The 20,223-nt window shown below is 37.7% G+C and overlaps 1 protein-coding gene across 1 annotated transcript in view; it reads right to left on the reverse strand.

Moving 5' to 3' along the window:
• LOC112977548 overlaps positions 1 to 15,634 on the reverse strand; it is a 39,675-nt gene extending 24,041 nt beyond the window's left edge. Inside the window, exons 1-2 of the mRNA XM_026090022.1 lie at positions 15,549 to 15,634; positions 9,210 to 9,288 (exon numbers count right to left, since the gene is read on the reverse strand). Coding sequence (XP_025945807.1) covers positions 9,210 to 9,288; positions 15,549 to 15,634 — 165 coding nt within the window. The remainder of the gene's footprint in view (positions 1 to 9,209; positions 9,289 to 15,548) is intronic.
• Positions 15,635 to 20,223: the final 4,589 nt, after the last annotated feature.

The following is a 20,223-nucleotide window of genomic DNA, read 5'->3' on the forward strand; positions in this document are numbered from 1 at the left end:
GAAGAACATTTACACTATGCTTACTTTCAGATATGTGTGGCTGTTAAGTCCCAACACAGAAGCTATGCAAATCCTTCTTTCCTCCCTTGAATGTAATCAATCCTACTCTCCATGTAGATTTTCCCCACTGCTCCACTTCGTTTTTGCTATAGAAGACAGTCTCAGCTATTGGTGTTTTATCATTTGCACATGATGTCCCAACCCACAGTTTAAGTCATTCTTTAGGCACCACAGAAACAAACAACAACAACAACAAACCCCCCGTTCTTGCTCCAGATTTTAAAGTATGTATTTTAAGAAAATGACATATTCAAATAAATGAGACTAAAGCACATGATCTGTAAATCCAGTAAGCCTTTAACAGAGCAGGAGCCTTCAGGCACAAGAGCCTGAAGAACGTAGCAGTCTAAAGGCAATGCCACAAGGCAGTATCAAGGTAGCTTGGCACTTATTATTTCCCATGCTTCTCTCTGAGATTGTCTCTGAGGGAAGCCACCAGCAAATGCTTTGGAAAAAGGGAAAGAGAGCAGGGTATATGTGTTTGTAAAGGGCGTATGTGTTTGTAAAAAGGAAAGGGAGCAGGGTATATGCGTACGTAAAGTGATTCCTTCCCCAGTATACCTCACTGTTTTCAATACTGGGGGCTTTAGCTCATCTTGACAGAGAGGTTGCATCTGTGCCGCAGCTCAGTACTTGAGCAGTCTGATATTTAGAGCACTAGAGGAGTACTGCTGATCCTGGTATTAGTTATGCTTCATTTCATCATTAAAAAAAAAAAAAAATCTCTTCCAGTGTCACAGCAGCCTGAACAGTTTCTCAGACTTACCACACACAAACAAGACTCCTAGAGTAAAAGGGTACAAAAGGGTAAAAGGGTAAAAGACTCCTAGATCTCCTTTGAGGTCCTTACTGACCTAAAGAGAGAATTAAGCTTTCCTGCCATGGTATTGTCTTTCCAAGTGCTCCTTTTATAATGTGGACTGTCATCAACCTTCTCCTTTGCCTTCCCTTTCCCATTCTTTATGAGGTTTCCTGCTTCTGACCTACTTCATAAAGCTTTTAGAATTAGCTTCTATTTCTCTAACAATTTGTTACTCAAAACTTTCCTGGGCAAGTCTTAAGTAACCTGCTTTGACCTCATGGCTGACCCTACTTTCAGCGGGAGGTTGGACTGGACGACATCCTGGGGTCCCTTCCAACCAGAATTACCCAGTGATCCTGTAACCCCACAGGCAACCAGGCTAGTGCAGAGGGGAAACTCAGCAGAGTGTAAAACAAGATTATGACTTAAATCAGGTGACCGAAGAGACAGCAATAAGAACTGAAGTTGCATCTATTGTGCAGTGGGGTGGGGTGGTCTCATCTTACTTGAGTAACCACTGCAGAGAAGCATCAGCAGCATGGACTTGGATGACAAGTCCATGATGTCATGTTTCAAGCGTGATTGCTATCTGAGCTAATTTATTGAACAGCAGACTAGGTATGTTTTCCACACTGTAATCTACTTCTGACTGTAACACAGACATACGCCCAAAAACCTAATTGTACATATGCAATCAGGCAGAGGGCTTGCTGCTGCTGTGAACAGCTCTGGTGGCTCAGCAGCACCTTGAGGAGGGACTGCTTTGCCAGGTCTGCCCAGTATTTAATACAAACTGTAAAGAACAGCTCTGGTAGTTGCCTTCTCTCAGCAACAGAGTGGCAAAAGTTCAAATTGCCAGAGGTTCCAGTTTGGCAGGGTTTATGTCAATCTGCCAAAATACAATCTCTTTTATTGTCCTAACAAGTGAACGAAATGAAAACATTAGCAGCATTAAACATAGATCTTCATGAACAAAGAACTAGCTTCCAGCCACAGCAGCGAGACATTGCAGATCTCACTCACCATGAACGAATACTCATTATGAAGCAGAAACTCTAGACAGCAGCATGAAGATCTCTCACAGACTATTTGTTTTACTACACTGGAAGCTGTTGATGAAGAACATTCCGTATATTGAATGGATATGCTTGTACATTTTAACCGCATATGTCTTATTAGAGGTATTGTCTGCCATCAGTATTTTAGGATTTTTATTGATTCACACCAGGGACCTTTATAAGTCATTTAACCTCAACATCTCAATTTCCTCCTTTGAGAGATGGTCATAGCATTACTTCAGAATTTCCATTCACTAGCATATAGAAATAATTTAAGAATTTTGGATTAAAGTAGCTGTTGGGTGTACACAGTAGCACGCTCAAGCATCGCTACTTCAAATACTGGAAAATTAACAAAGTTTCTAGCCTTAGCTTTGACCTTTCAACATAGCTAAGACACCTGCATTTCCTTTAACAATTTATGAGCATCACATTGAATTTTAGTCTAATTCATTTTGAACAGCTTTACAGTACGTAAATTTTGTATGTTGAATAAAATCCACCCCAAAATAGCTTGAGTTGCTGGCAGATTGGTACAGTCCCACAATGTGTAGCTACTGTACGATTTTCAGCAGATTTCCCTTCTCTGGGAAAGGAAAGCATCTTTGATGCAGTCTCCCACTTGTTTTGCAATGAGTGGGACACACTGAGGCATGTTAAATTCTCACATGAAATAAGCTTTTGTTTTTTCAACCAGTGTAAGGAAAAGCAGATAGGCATTCTCAAACAACTGCAGATACGACATACTGAAAGTCTTTATTTCCTGGTGGAAAACTGATTAAAAAAATAATCTAAGTTAATCTGGTTAAAGAAAAAAACTGTCTTTATATTAAGAAAAATTCAGGAAAAAGTACTATCCGATAGTGAAATACATGATAAGCAGAGAACTCCTAAGAGTGCACTGCTGCTAGTGTCCATGAGAAAGATGGATTTAAAAAACAAGCTGTCAAAGCATTCAAGACAGGAGTCAGAATGGTGGAGGGGTTGATGCAAGGATCTCCACCATTTTCAGAAACTATTTAGTTTTAACAGCTTTTAAATAATTGGAAAAAGCAAACAAAGATTAACAGAGATTGCCTTTTTTTTCTTTTTAATTAAAGGTGAGTTCTGTATCTCCACAAATAACCAATGCTTTGAACCTCTAAATCTTTTGGCTTTTTTTATACTGCAAAGTTTTCCTTCCACATCCTCCTCCCCCTGCTTGTTTTGACATGAAAACTAGATCAGGTCATGACAACACCAGATGACAAGAGTAACTAAAAAACTAATGAAATCATGGCATCTTCATAATCAGGAGTAAAGGTTAAACAACAGGAAGAGATTTTTAGTTAAACTATATCAGTTTTGCATTTTTTAAATACACCTATTTAAATTCATTGACTACTTAACATTTTGAAACAAAGCGGCCTTTGTTGAAAGTTGAGCACTGGGACTTCTAAAATTTGTTTATTCATTTGAATTCTTAAACACTTAGGAGTCCTAACACAGATTTCATCTGCCAAATGCTATAAACACACAACAAAAAGATGAAACAAGCATGCTCTGAAACTAGTGTTCACCTAGAGTGAGCACCAAAGCTGAAGGAATAGCCAGGCTCATCTTCACCCAACAAGGGAGGCAGGGGAGAGAACCAAAAGCAGGGTGATAAGGATGAAGACCTTAAATGAAAGAGACAAAGGAGGTACAATTTGAAATAAAGTTTCTTCTAAGTTACTTGTATAGTAAAAGTTCTGCTTATATAATGTGAACAGTTGCTCCAAAATTTCTCCCTTCTGAATTTTCTCCTGATGCTACTGTAAAGCTCTGATTAAAGATTAAGAATTGGTACTCATTTCTTAACATGTGAAAGATTCTTTAATACTGCTAAATCTAGTATGAGAACCAGAGAGAACAGAATTAAATTGCCTTTCTTGTTTATGTTCATTCTTCTAAATCCTCCTAATATTACTTTTCCATTGCCTTTTAATGAATATGTTTTGAACATTAAATGATTTTTATTCTGTTTTAATTGAAAAATCCCTGACACTTGAAAACAAATTATAAAATAAAGGTGAAATTCACCTTTTCTATGCACAAAGTGTACCCAAGCAGGTGGAACACTGGGGATGGGGCAAGAAGATGTGATTTCCTCTCATGGTTATATTCTACTGGCAGCTATAGCTTCTGATGCCACACTTCTGCTTCTCATCTGTCTCCTTGGGGGTTTTCTGTGCTGGACTTGGCAAGGTTTTGCACATTTGTTTTCCATCCATCCTGAAACAAAGTTTTCTGCTCGAGAACCCTTCTTTGCAGAACTGAAGTAGCAGAAAAAATTTCAGGATCATCCTTTCTAAAATATTGAATATGATAGAGAAATTTACCAAGATTTTTAGAAAGGATGATCCTGAAATGTCTTACCAAACCAACTCAGCTCTTCCAGTTTTACTATTAATTTAACAAAGTGTCCCGGGAAAACAGAAGATTCTATGTACTCCCCTATAAAATTTCATTTAAAAGAATGTCTAAAGAGATAGAGATTTGTTTTTGAGATCCAGAAGATAAATCCTAAATATACAAATGCCAAAAACATTTTGGTTTTGTCTTTCATTCACTGTTTTGGGCAGCAACAGAAACAGTTTTTAAAAGTAACTCTCCATTTTTTAAAATTCATGGTTGGCAGTTAATATTCTGTCTCCCTTAATTCCCCAAAGTGAAAGAATTCCTCTCTCTGATTTCTAATTATTAGGACTAAAAGAGAGGCGTTCAGGAAGCATTCACACAAAGGCTCAGAAGACATTACATAGGTAGCCTACATAAAGCCAATATGAAACAAAACCATACTATAGAAAAGTATGTAGTTAACTAGGACACTAGGCATAATTTTGATTTCCAACTTTTTTTAGAACTTAAAACTAATGATAAAGTCAGAATTAGGGACATTCTCAAAGGACAGCTATATATTTTTACTAAGTTCTTGGAACATTTTTTAAAATGTGAATTCACACACTGGCCCAAAACTGATGCAATATTGAATCACGGAATAGATTAGGTTGGAAGGAACCTGAGGAGGTCATGTCTAACCTCCTGCTCAAAGCAGCTCCAATTAGAGCAGGGTCTCATTCAGTCACGTTAAGGATGAGGATTCCACAACTTCTTTGGCCATCCTGTTCCAATATTTGACCACACTTATGGAAAAAGAAAGCAAAAATGAAAAATCCTTATAGCTAATTGGAATTTCTCATGTTCCAACTTGCATCCATTGCCTCTTGTCCTATTGTTGCACCTCCAAGAGGATCTTCTGGCTCCATCTTCTCACATAATTGCACTCCTTGTCATCAAATTTTAATACTATATCTACTGTTTAAATACAGCCACCTTTATGTTACCTGGAAATGAAATTAATGTGAGAAAGTAGGGCTACAGAATAATCTCTTCTTCATGTTCATAGTACACAGTAGTACTTGTCACAGGACAATTAGGAAAAGCTTTAATTTGCAGCAAGGAATTTTGAGATTAGATGTTAAGAAAAGGACTTGTTAATTACAAGTTAATTATGAAAGTGGTGGAACAGTTGTCGGATGAAGTTGCAGAGATCTTAGAGATCTCCATCCCTGGAGGTCTTCAAGAACAAGTTAGACAAACTTCTTTCAGCTATGACATACATGCAACGATCTCACCTTGGGGCAAAGGAGTGGACTAGATAACCTTTGCAGCACTTTCCGTCCCCACATTTTCTTTGGAGGTTGAGACTATGTATCTATTTGGTTAATCTAGGTGACCAGCACCCAGGCTTGAGCATATGGATCACTTTACAAATATTTTATGTTATTGAAATATTGAAGTCTGAAGTATACATTTTGTATATCATATTTGTACCTCCTTTCTCAAACTTTCACACTTGCCTCGCAGAGCTCATACTGCAGTTCTTGTGCTGGAATGCTCAAGAACTCTTTCCAAATCAGTTTTGATAGCATGTGTTTTTTCTTCCATGCACTGTTATGGGAAGGATATTCAGGGATAATCAGCAGGCAAATGATTTTCCCTACATTATCACTGCAAAGCATCAGCTGAGCAGAGAATCAGAGACAGGGCAAGCCTGGGACCTAAACGATTCACTACTCTTTAAGCGAACCCAAGCATCAATCATCGTTGCTACAGCTACAGTGTCATAAATACAGATAGGAGCCCAGGTTAGATTTGCAGCGCAAGCACGTCCAGCAATGTTTTGTGTGATTTCTTCAATACTGTACTAATAAGTCATTCTCCAGCAGTAGTGTTAGCTCAATTAGCAACTGTTGCACAGAGGTCAACTAGATCTACATTACAGCTGTAAACCACAGTTTTAAGAGCATTACCAGAAGCTGCTAGAGATGTATGCACGTATTTTTGGAGGAAACACTGTTGCAATATGCCTTTTAAAAACAAAGTCCTTGTTGTACCAAAAGTGAAGTTAATGATATACTAATATGTACTGGACACTATGCAATGCAGATACTGAGAACACTAAACATGAAGTTCAGAAACTATATCCACAGAGCCATGTGCTCAACAATCACGCCATTCAAATGGAGCATTTACTCAAAAAGAGTGTTTACTGCTCTAATTCAAAGAGACAGAAGCAAAACAAAATCTGTAAAAATCCAGCAGCAGGCCACAGTGTACTTTCTGGCAGTGAATTACAGACATGGCAAATACATTTCTGCAATATTTTCGCGAGAGTGATCAAATGGTGACTGATAAAGTCACCTCAGCACAGAAATAAAAAACAGACTTTGGATTTTCATAAGATGAATATTAAAATATCTTTTCCTCCCTTGACGAGCTAAACATTTCATCACAGGGAAAAAAAGTGGGTGTAAAGTACAGAACTGATAACTAAAGTCCTCAGAATAGCCAACGAGCTACAGTAGCTCAGCATGTTTCTCAGCTCAACTCACCCAGGCAGTTACTGTTAACCTTTACTGTAAAGCCACAGAGACTTCCAACTCTCCCACTATTTCACCCCAGCCTCCTGCTGAGACTGTCAATAAACATACAAAAATCATAGCACATAAGCCTACCAGAAACATGATAGATCTTTAACTGACTCACAGACGGACACAATATAGTATCAACTTTTAGTCACCATCCACATGATATGATTTAAAGTAGGAACATAGTTCAGTTAAAAAAAAAAAAAAAAAGAGGTGGAGGGGTTGAGTGGTAGGTGAAAAAAAATAAAAAACAACACTCTACTTTCTCTAAATCACTTTTGACTCTATTTGTGATTTCATTACACAAAAGATATAAAATAATAGTGCTACCAGTATTCATTACTATGTATACCAAACTTTTAAAGTATATCAGAATGTTTTTTTTAATCAGCTTAAGAAAGAGGGAGGTAAGTTAGACAGAAAGCTCTCAATACATTTAAACAGCAGTATGAAAAGTGTACCTTTCTTATAAAGCCTCTACAAACACAAGGCATTATTTCAAAGATAATGTAATGCATGTTGTAACACTTTAGATTGGTGAACATAAAGACAATATAATTTAATAAAAAGTTGCAATGGCAAGACAAAGAAGAGAGATCAGATACTTGGAACAAAAACGCACAGCATTTATAATGGCACCAATTTTTAGTATAATATTACAAAACCACAACAAGTTCTGAGCAAATTTGACTGCAATGAATTTAGATTCATTAGGAAAGCTTCTGAATTTGGGCTTTTCCATTAAAAAACAAATGAGATTTAGGGTTTTTTTTTCCAAGAGAGGAGATACTCTTAGGTCACTTAAACCTGCTATGCTCCCTTTACTCCATCTACGCATCCTGCTTGTTCCCTGAAACCTAGCTCTCTTCATACTTCCTTTTAAGCTCTTCCTTAAGACCTATACATTCAGTGTGTCCCATACATTCAGCATATATGCTAAATGATTTCCCTTCCCCAATCAAAACCTCCTTCTTCAAAAGGTAAATCTGCTTCAGAGTTTTTCACTAATCTAACATAGAAAAATAAGAATCTTTTTAATTGCAGAAAAATTGCTTTTATTATAGTAGAATCTCATCTGGTTTATCAGGATCCTTTCTGCATGTGTCTCAAGCCATAAAGTCACTAGCCCATTATTTATGATAACAGGAAGGCATTCAGTGGTATGCTCCAGGAGTTCAGTACCAACCGGGCTGGCTTGAATCCACTGGGCTTCCAAACAAACGTCACCGCACTGTTTCTCGCCTTGATGCAGATTAACTACATTCAACGTGGAATTGTACTTGAGCTAATAACCCTGTCAGATCAAGCTGGGTCTGCGTAGCGGCAACTGCAATGCGCCACCTCTGGCAAAACCCAACCAAAAWATCCCCAGATACTGAAGAGCTGACTAGACAGACCCTGTAAGCCATACAAGGAAAAAGACCAATTCTTTCTCCATATACTTAGCAGCCAGCACTAACAGATTTGACACATGACAGAAATCTCAGATTCAGTCTGCTAAGAAGCCTACCACATCCACAAATAAGTCTGATGGACTCAGTCAAGCCCTTATTGAGGAGACCTCCACAATATTATCTGCATTAAACTACTACTTCTAGGAAAAGGAATAAATAACTGAGCAAAAGTGCCTGATGAATGAATCGCCAAAATGGCTCCATGCAGGACATGATGTCACAAACTAGTAAGAAGGCTGTACTGCCAGACCCTGTCCTGAATGTAAGTACTTATGATTTTTGACTAAATCTGAACACAGCTTTATGGGCAGCCATCATATGATGTCAAATAGCTTGCAGGAGAAAGCCTTAACTGCTTAGAACCACAACTCCTTTTTGCAGTAAAATGCTTAAAGGACAAGACAAGCATGATTAACATGAATCACTGATGAAGAACAACAGCCAACATGCACATGTGTTTCAGCAGGAAGATCTTATGGTGCTTTGGCTGGCAACCAGCGGAACTTCAGACAAGCCCTTGCTTGTTATACATCAGTTATACAGAAATAGTACTTTCGGAGAATGCTTGAAACTATCATTTGATAAAAATACATGGCTTCTTTCTTCAGCTTGCTGACTGCATTTGACTTAGCACTAGACTCCCACTTCTTTAATCTGACTACAGGCATGAAATTTGCTTCAAGAACCTCAAGCCAGGACAGTCTCTGTCTTCTGCATGTGTAGTAATACCTAGCTAGCATAATGTGGACCTTAACCCAGAATATAGTAATCAGGTGCTGCACCACAATACATAAATAAATCCAACACCAGAAAACTGGAAAAAAGGCACAAGCAGATGTGACGTGCTTTAGCTCAATCAAAAATTAGTAAATAAAAATCATACCGTCAGCAGTGTAGGAATAGTTGTGCTTTCCTTCTGATTGCTCTTTAAATTTATGGCTTCATTTCCTCCGTTTTCAAGACTGAAAAACAAAGATTTTGTAACACTGAGGACCTGCATTACTCAATTCTTCCTGAGAGCCAACATAGTATCATTCAATTGAAACACAAAATAGCATTAATTTAAACAGCAGAAGAACACAATTTCTAAATCACAGCCCATACTCTTCATATATTGCAACTGAAAAAGCCATGCCCCACAAGCAGAAGATGGAAGCAAAATACCTATTTCAAGTCATACTGAGGTTTTCAAACTCAAGCATTCAGAAACAGCACATAGCACAACTAGGGCTGCTCTTGCAACTGAAAATAAATAAATAAATAAATCAAGCTTTCTGTGCATATGTATCATTTTCTGCTGGAAAAATGATAGCATAGCTGATGCATCTTCCATGTCAGCATTCATTGCCACAGCAGTATCTGGCAGCTAGAAGGTACCCCTTGTCCTTACAYGGAGAATTGTGATTGAACAGAGCATACTCAGGGCAGATGGATTCATCACAAACCTCAGCCAAGAGATTTAACAAATCTTCACTGAACACATTTAAAGAGAGTTTGCAGACAAATTCAGAAGAAATTTTAGAAAGGGGACAATAGGCATATTATCATTGCCAAGGCAACACCTGCTATTCCATTTTAAAACTCAGAGGTCCCAAGTCTTGTTTCCCCTTATTGTCAATTTACCCTGGAAAATTTTTTTTTGGAGTCCATCTTTGCAATAAGGGGAACCAATTTTTTTCCGATTCTTAAAAATCATCCTGAAGCACATCCAGCAGAGAACATTTTAACCAAAACCTTTGCGTTACATGCAACTGAAAAGCAGAATCACATCAAGGAAAACATTAGGGGATATTAATGACAGACCTCGCTTCCTGCATTGCTTATCACAAGCTGAAAAAAAAAGAAAAAAAAGGTCATACCAATATATAATATCTGAAATGCTCTGTTTTGCAATGAAGTGATCTAAATACCTCAAAAAAACTTCTTCATTCAATTTTAAATATTTAGCTTTTTATTTATAAAGACACAAGCCCTTACTGCTGTATTTGTACGAAGAGATGAACTGAAAGTTGTTTAAATAAAAGGAAAAAACACAATTATTTTTATTTTAGTGATATTCTGTCTGGATTTGGAGAAAAGATTTAGACATAGATTGGTACTGCTGCCACTACTGCCTTAAGCCACATGCGTGCAGGAATAAGCATGTCTCAGTAAGTCTTTTGAAAAGCAAGGTTTTATGCCAAATGTGCATTAGGCATTTGAGTTAAATACACATTGATATACACAAAAAATACTAAAAACAGTCTGACTAAACTTTAATTCCCCTTTCAGCTGCTCAGAGTCAAGATTCCCTGAACAAAAATGAGGAATCCACAATCATTTGCTATGAAATTCCATCACACACACCAAAACTGAAAGAAGGTGGTTCAACAGATAAGCATCTTAAATCGACAAATCAAGAAAAGAAAAAAAAGCATATAAAAACTTTACTTTCCAGCATAAAACAAACCTAAACCTGGAAGCAATTTCACACACCCTTTCACAGTTTATATTCTAGTGTTTCTACATTCCTGAACCTTTTGCTTTAGGGTGTAGTTCTACAACACACTGACTTTGTTAGCAGAAGCAGCATTAGAAATTTCCACACCTTCCTCCTCCACCTCAGCTATCTTTTCCCACACCTAGCTCAGGCTAGCAGAGCTCTCTGTAGGGCCAGTCTTGGAAAAAAAAAGATGCAAGGGGAAGGAAAAGTTTCCATCAGTAAAACACAGTGATCCAGTTTACAGTGCAGTGATTTGTACCAGCACAAATGAAGGGGCAATGAATTATGGTTAACAGGCAGGAAAAAGCAAGTAGGAATGACTACAGTCCACTTCACCACTGAAGCAAGTTTTTGTGGCTCTATACCCTTAGTCAGGGCCCAGTTTTAAAGGGTTCCTCGACTGAAGCAAAATGACTGACACTGAATGAGTAAAGTTCATAGCATGAAATATCACTTTGCAGAAAACACGCTTCTTGGATTGTTTAGAATAAAACTGTTTTATTTTCCCTGCAGGAGTCAAGATTATCTTCTCCAGCCTAGAGCAACATATACATGGTACCACACACCAACATGTGGCACTTGGTGCCACCCACTGTACTTGGGACTGGAGAACAGGCTGGGTCTTGCTCATCAGGCTCTTGATGACACAGCTTATCACTTCGTGTTGCCAACCCCCCACCACGTTTAGGGTTCCCTCCCCCCCCATCATCATTTACATCACATAACAGTCAGTAATGACAAGTTTGGGAACACTGTATAATATACCGTCCACAAACCCTCCAAAGAGGAAAAGTTTATAGGACCACACACAATCTGTCACTCCCATGTTAAAAAAACACAGGAAARCTAATGTAACTGTGCCACACATATTCTTACGATGTGACATAATGCCACATTGTCTAGCTGAGTCTTCATTCAGAGATGCAGTGAACACAGTTATTAAAACTATGGCATTCACAATTCAAATTAATTCTTGGGAAATATGTAAGACATCTAATATTTATGCTAAAAAATTCCCTTTTTTTCAATGCATTCATATGCGCATGCTATTCTATCATTAGTGGCTTGTTGTTATACTTCCAATAATTATATTCTAGAGGTTTTTTAGTTTCTTCTACAGGACAATCTGTGCTATTAAAAGCTGTTATAAATGATGATTAGTTAGCCACACTATTCTACACCTCTCAATTTTTATGCCTTTGCTAAGAAGTGAGAATAAAGACCAATAGTATGTACAGGCTCACCAGGGACTTTTTTTTTCATACTTGTGCTACATTTGTATTATTAAAGCTTGTCTCTGTAGAGTTCCCCCTTGACTTAAGCTTTCCTGGAGCAGTGCATTGCTGGAGTGCTTTACCATGCCAGGCACTGAGCATGCTGTCCCCAGTTCAGCACATCCAAAGTTAGGCCTGTGCTTAACTACCCACATAGCCTTGCTGGATCAGCCCACCAGCACTCAGAGGGGAGTTCAGCTCTCCACTTGTTAAAGTAGGAAGATGAATCTCATGAAAAGCAGAATCTTCAATCCCATGCTTCTCAAACCACGTGTGTTATTTTAGATACCCAGGGATAGGACACTACTAACCAGAGTCTAGTAACACACCTAGAGTTCACAGATTCAAGTGTGCCAAATATTAGCTCTAAAAACTCTTAACAACAACCCTTAACAACAAAATGCCTTCAAACTTGTTGACTGGTCACAGGGCACTCCCTCTCCTCCCTAAAAAGGGGTCTTCAGGACACAGGACCACAACTACGTTCATGAAACAGGACACAGTGTGCCTGAGGCATTCCTATACCCAGATATGCCCACTGCTCTGACAGCATCCAAGGTCTGAGTTACTGGTGGGGAAAAAAAAAGTTTCAAATCTACTTTTCAATTACTCTGATTACTCGGAAGAGAAAGAGCAAAGCATAATCCTAGGATAAGAGAAAACACCTCTGCCCTCCAACTTGCTTCCATGRACTTCTTCACTATAAAGGCAGTCATTCACAAATTCTTACATCTGCTTCTTTACATATTTAGGCAGAAGTACTTTCATTTTATGGATTAAAAAAAAACAAAAACAAAAAACCAGAAATATTAAATAACTTGCCCGGAGTAAGAAATGTACAGTCAAAATGAAGATTAGAAGCCAGGCCTCCCAACTGCTTGTCATCTTTCTATTGCTAGTTTTGTTAGACATTCCCTTTTCTCATATACATCAGTGCATCCAACATCGACAGGCTAATCTTCAGCTAAGGTAGAGGGATCTTTTCTCCTTGATTGCCTTGCTGCTCTTCTCTACTGTTCTGCCTACCCTCATTAGTATAATTCTTATTCTTTAAATAAATAAGATTAAAATCAAGTTACAGTAGATCCCATTCTGTATCTTCTGAATAAACCTTCCTTTATGTGATTTTCTAATGCTTTCCGTTGCTCTGCTGCTGAAAATTTGTTTTGACCTTTCTGTAATACTAGGACAGGTGGTGTCTGAATCAGGAGCAGATTTTTGGCCCAAATTTTTAATCAGTATATTTGTACGGGAAAGGTTAGAGATCATTATGAGAAAGACAAATGTTCATTTTCCCCAGTGTTACTCACAGACAGATCTTGAAAAAGTAGACACACGTAAGCAGAAGCACTCAAACCCAGGTTAGTTAATATACGTGAGGGGTTACAGCCAAGCAAACCAATTCAGAGGAGCAAATCAAGGCACATGGTTTGAGAGATCTTTTCCAACTATCTCTAAAACCAGAACAAGACAATTAAAAACAATTACACCTTCAAAAGGCCCTCGCAGCATCTCTGCTTAGCGTTAAGTCTGCTTCCTCTGTCTTTGTTCTCTCTAACGATCCCTTGGAACCTGCGAATTAACAGCCGGTCCCATCCCCTCCTTCCTCCAGGAACCAGCCCCACCTCTGGCATGCACGCACCGGAGGGGGAATGTGCCCTATTAGATGAAATGGGCTGTAAGCACTACAAAAGCGCCGGGAAACAAACGTACGCGTTTTGGTAAGACTGACCAGGCGCAAAACTCACCAAACTGAAACTAGCCACTGCGACGCTGTACGTCCCTCTTACAATGTATCTGCTGCCGATTGTTTGGGAACAGGGAATTTAATCAGCAATCTCAGAAACAGGAACAGTTGGCTGAACACAAGTGGTTGGTTCAACTCAAACAACATCATACCTACACATCTAGATGTCAACCCTTCCTTCTTCTCTCCCCTGCGAATGTTTTGACCATTTAGAAACAGTCATTTCCAACATGCCAGAATTTATTTTTCTCGCARTCCAGAGCCTGGGCGTTACGAGATAGGCTGGCGCTCTCCCTCAATTTGCCATCTCCCTCCTCTAGGGCAGATCACTCCCTGAACGGTCAAACCATCTTTACTACCACATTAGGCTAACATTACTTATTTTCAACTCTGCTTCTCTTCAGATTAACTCAGAAACTGCAGCCATTTTATGTGGCAATTTATAATGGCAGGAGAAAGCAATGCTCAACTTGAAAGATGTTCTGGGGTGCTAAGAGGCCAAAAGATTCTACGTTTAGCTTTATTGACATGGTGTTAATAGCTAAGCCTGATCTATTCATATATCCATCTCTCCAGGTTTAATGACACCACTTGTGACATCTCCTTCCCGCATTTCCAAAACAGTTTTCCTTAAAATGATATGTTTTTGCTTTGGGATTGATGATACAGTTCACTCTCCACTGGAGTCCTCACTTAGGCAATGTCATTTTAGCCTTTACTGTCTTGCTAGCTTCTTTACTGCGGCATTCTGGGATGTAATTCCGATTCCCCACCACTGCCTTTTATCCCTCTCTGAAAAAAATAGTGCTCCTCTCTAGGAAATCACACCTCATTTGCTTTTGACTTCATGATTTTCCAATTTTATTTAGTGCCAACATAGCAATGCATTCAGTGGTGACCTTCAAAGAGAATATTTCAAACCTGCAGGAAGAGAGAGATTGCTAACAAAAACCTGATCATCCCAGTACTTTAAAATACAGCTGTGAGAGCCTCCCTGAAGAATGTGAATGAGAGGAAAACTGTAAGTCTAATAAACCTATCAAATATAGACGTGCAGGACCAAAATCTTCATGAAGTTTCAGTACATTACAGGGAATCTAAAACCACATCCTCAGATCAGTAGCAGTTTATGAAACTTTTATTGTACACCTGCAAAGAGCCATAGGTTAGCTAGTATTGGTTTATTCTCTGTTCCAGCTTCCAAGTGGTAATTAAAAAGATGACAGCTAAAAATAMAGATGTTTTGAGCAGTATTTTTCTGCATATACATACTATTATGATTATTGAAGCTGGTCTCCTGCATAAACTAGATCATGAAATTTCACCAAGGGAGACCTGCATCAAGCCTGAAACACCTGACTGAAAGACACGACGTTCTGATTAAAAAACATCAAGCAATGGAAAATCTACCACATTTGTAAATAAGACTTTTCCAGGTTAATTATGTTCACTGCTAAAAATTAGGCTTCCTTACTAGTCTGAATGTGTCAAGCTTTATCTCTCAGCTATGGGATCAACCTGTGCTGGACAGATTAAAAAGTCCTCTACTTCAAATACCTTTTTCAAGTCACAGGTCTACTTTGACATGAAGCACTTAACTCTCATTTCCCCTAGCAATTATATACCAAGGCAGATCCATGCCTCAAACTGTAATCCCATCACTTTTAAACCTTCTCTTAGACAAACTAAATGCTATTGAGCTCCTTACAGTTTCATTACGTGAGGGAAGCTTTCCAGATACCAAACTGTTTGTAGCGCCTCTCAGGCCTTTCCAGTTTGTCAGCATCTTTTTCATAATAAACCATGGACACTTCAACTAGAACCACTACTTGAGTAACTAAAGTTTACCCACAGAGTACATGTACTCTGCTATTTATACAGTCAAGAATCACTTTCTCTCTCCCAGCCATCACTTCGCTCTGGAAGTTTAGGTTCAGCAGACTATCAACAAGGACAATTTAGTCCGTTTCTCCAATATTCTCATCTACATGGTAAGTGATGCTTATATTTTTTTCTGTAATCAGAGAGCTTTCTATCTGGCCCTTTTAAAACACTTTGGAGAACAAGATCTGCTGTCATCAACATTTACCAAATCATATACTTGCGTCATCTGCAAACTTCACAACCTACAATTTGTTTTCTTTCAAATTATTTGGGAAGTTATTGAATAAATTGATTACAAAAAATTCCCTGGTAAATTTCTTGAAATACAGCAAGTAGAAAATTATTTTCCATGCCCAATTTGTTTGATATCCCTCTATTAACATGAAAAAAGTTTCTTTCCTACCCCCAGAAATATTGCTTTCTTCCCCAAATCATCTCTTTTTTCATTACTTGTAATTGTTGAAAACAAATCTAGAAAAACTGAGTCAATGTCGTTTTTGATTTTGCTTATTGCAAGTTAGTGGAAGTTGAAGGTGTTTTGGACAATTACCAACAAATAGGAAAAAGGAAATGTTGTTAAGTCTTCTGCATCAAATGAAGTCAAAATACACTCAAATGAGAACAAGAAAGAAGAAAATAAAGATGTTAACATTTTCATGATGAACAAAGAGCTCTTTTCTCTGATTTTTCTTTTTCCACAAAATAGAATATTGCCCTTTCTGAAAAGCTTCAAAATGAAAAGCTTTAGCCAACTTCACAGCAAGATTCCTGGGGCTAACACTAYTCCTGAGAAACAAAATGGTAGTAGCAGAGACAAAGTCTTCCCATAGGCTCTGGCAAGGCTGTTAGGGCTTGTCTTAAGAGGGAGTGAATGTTTGAACAGAAATTTGAATGTGAAGTTTCTGGCACCTACTTCCATGCTTAAGCTTAGGCCACACACATAGGAGGAGTTGTAAAGACATTAAGATAAATGGAAATTACAAAAACGAGTCAGTGAGCTTGAAATTAGAGAGTCAAAGGAAAGCAATGCTATTATTTCATTTAAAATAAATAAGGAGGGAAGTGGAGGAAAAGGAATGCAGAGAAGGGTAAGGAAGGAGAAAATGAAGTCAGAAGAATAAAGAAACTGGAACTTTAGGCAAGAAAAATGTTAAAACCAGCTGATAAATTTAAATTTTGGAATAGCATAAAATACATTATATTCAATTAAACAATCTCACCTGAAAACTGGTTTGATTACAGACAGCATTAAGCAATTTAGACTGTTTTAACTGAAACAATTCTTCCTCTCAGACTTGTTTATGATGCTTATTTACATATTGTTTTTCACTCTGCTTGCACAGCAAAGCTAGGTTAGCAGCACTTTCATATGTACTATACGAGCTACAGAGAGTATGTTAGCATAAAACAGATTTTTTTTAATCTCTTGCAAAACGCAAACTAAAAAAAACACTTTACAAAAATAAATGTTTTATAATCATTTTATAAAGCAAATTCTTATTAAAAATGCAAGAACCCAACCACATGTCTTTACACTGAACATTCTCCTTTAAATTTAAATGCTAGACCTAAGTGAAATAGGTATGATGGCCCATGATCACCCTCGCTGAATAGCTTAATCTGCTGTACATGTGAGGGAATTGAACAGCCATATAAAGGCTAGAGAAAAGAAATATAAATTGTTTCTGAGCAGAGGCTATTTTGATATTGGACAGGAGGATTATAACAGATTACATCGTTTTTCTTCTGGCATCTGTCAAGCATAGCAACGAACATTAATTTAGAACCCACTCCATCTTTACTAGTCTGACAGGTTAGATGAACTTTCCAGCATTCTTATGAAATAAATATGTTACTGACTGCTAGCACATGAACTTGGTAGAATATCAGGAACAGATTTATAAACTATTTACATTTACCAAAATTAAAATAGAAGACAGAACAGACAGTCTATTATACATCCCTTTTCAAAAGGCACATGTTTGCAGGTGTGGGGATCAACAAAGGTACTTACAAATGACATAGAAATAGAGAATACTGGAGAAAAAAAAAAAAAAAAACCCAAACCCAACAACTCTCCCCTTCCCCCCTGCTCCAACAAACAAAAACCTTCAGGAAAGCTTTAAAGGAGCAGTAACTGCTTTCTTTTCTCATAAAAATAAGCCTGGTTTGACAGAATTTTCAAAAAAACATCATTAAGAAAAAGCAACTGGAAAAAACACCCAGAGGAGATTGGTGTTAACAGTAAAATTCAGTGAATTCTTCTACTCAGGCCAGATGGGGAAAATATTGGTAGAAGCATACAAGGCTACAAGTGCAATACAAGAAAGTGTTTCTCCAGTTCTGCAATTTTTAAATCACAAAACACACCTCCAGAAGTATCCTACAGACACTTTCCAGTCATTATCAGATTCTCTCTTTGAAGCTGAAAGCATGCATTTTCCATTCAACCAAAATAAATTCAATGGCTAAATCTGTAATATTTAATTGATGATTAGAAAAAAGTCTGTTGTCACTGGAATTTTTTTCTGCATTTGCTCTTCATGTGCTCACAAGAAATACTTCCATGTACATTCTTCCCCACCACATCACTGTCAACAGGCAAAGCTCAGATCCACGCAGGGCTCCTACGTTTAGACCCTGAGACCTCCAAACTGCCGAAGCAGATACACTGCCTTCAGTAGAACATTTTAGCAATTTAAGAAATGCTGAAACATTCAAGAAAACCAAGGCTACATTTCAAAAAAAGCCAAATCACAGGCATTACATTAACACAATTAGAGAGTGTATTTCCAGTCACAAGGCCAGAAGGAAATCCACAAACCATTTTTGCCATCATTTGGCATTTCTGATCTTAAAACGGTCTTCTAAGTGATACCATAAAGTCAGCTAGAATCTGTAAAACTGATTTTAGAAATGAAAATACTTTCACTGGAAAGCCTACAGGCTAACCAATGTAGTAGTGTTGTGCTACTGCCTCAAAGTGTAACAGTACATACTAATTGAATTGACTTTGTATGAAGCACAAAAAATTCTCAAAAAATAAAAGCAGTAGCTGGGTTTCGAGCCTTTTGGGAAGTTCCAGTAATCAGAAATACAGTCCTGACAGAAATACGTTTCTAAATTTTGTTTTGTCATCTGTGACTCTTCTGTTGACCAGATGAGAAGATTGGTAAGTTTTTATCTTTGTAAAAGTGTTACTTAAAACTGAAGGTTCATAGATACTTTGGAAATATTTTTGTATTGACTCTAGCACTTAAGCCTATAATTGGAAAGGCAACAATAATGTTAACATTTACAATAGTAAACAAAAAAGCTGTTTTCTTTCTTCCAAGGGGTGCGACTATTGTAATTAATACTCCGATAGCACTTCCTTTAGGAAATGTCTCACAAGYACACGGCCAGCTGCTGGGCTTGCTCCTTTTGGTCTCAGCTCCACAAAAGAACTTGAGGGAAATGCCTAATTCTAATCAAACAAGTAATCCCACTACAGTATATAACACTATTTACTTATTTAAATATAGGCACCCACTTAGGTACCTTGCTGAATCAGGGCCTCTGCTACTGCTATGACTTTGAATTATGCTGGAATAAAAGCCATGTGACAGAAAAATCCAGGAAGCATTATAACAGCAAAAAAGAAAAATAAACTAACAAAAATTTTTCATAATGTGTCTTGCTTTGGTAAATCTAATTTTAATTCCTCTAAATGATTGTAGCATTCCCCTTGCCGGATCCACAAACCATGATCTCTGACGTATACTTACAAATGAGTTAGAAGAACAAAATCATACTCTGCTTTTTGAAGCAAAGAGTTTCTTTATTAGAAAGCAGTGACAGATTTTTCCAGAAAACAATGCGTTTCTTCTAAGACGCAAACAGTATGTGAATCAAAGCCAGCCAGGAGGTAGTAACTTAAAAAGAAACAAGTTTGAAATGTATTACTCCCTTTTCAATTCCATGCAGTCCCCAAATGCACAGTTTTTACAACTACACAAATACATGTGCTTTATAAACAGGAACAATGGCTGGCAGTCCCAAAGGAAGAAAAAGACTCTTTAATCTCTCCTTGGGCAGTGCAAACACAGTTCTTCCATCTCCGGAAGCTCTTAGTTAGAAACTAATGGATGAACTGAACAATAATCTCAGTTAAGAAAAAAAAAGAAAGCCTTCTAAATCCAAATAAAAGATTGCTCTTCACTGTTTCATGTCTCTGGTACACTTCAGTGATGTAAAAGAAATACCTGGACAAACCCAACATAGGCCCATTTCTGTTGACAGTTATTTGACCAACTAATGGCACTTAGAAGGGAAAAGATAATCTTGAAATGAACTTGCTAAATGTTATACAGAATAACTAATAACATACATATAGTTTAAAGGAAATTTTGGTGGCAACTCTGGGTTAAAGTGAAATGATCAGCTAAAAGTGTCCACCTCCTTGGCACCTTCTTTTTATTAGGTCATGTTTATTTACACCAGGACAACTGCTGAGATGCAGAAGCCACAT

This window comes from Apteryx rowi, unplaced genomic scaffold (assembly GCF_003343035.1).
Source record: "Apteryx rowi isolate R43461 unplaced genomic scaffold, aptRow1 scaffold_844, whole genome shotgun sequence".
Classification (NCBI taxonomy): domain Eukaryota; kingdom Metazoa; phylum Chordata; class Aves; order Apterygiformes; family Apterygidae; genus Apteryx; species Apteryx rowi.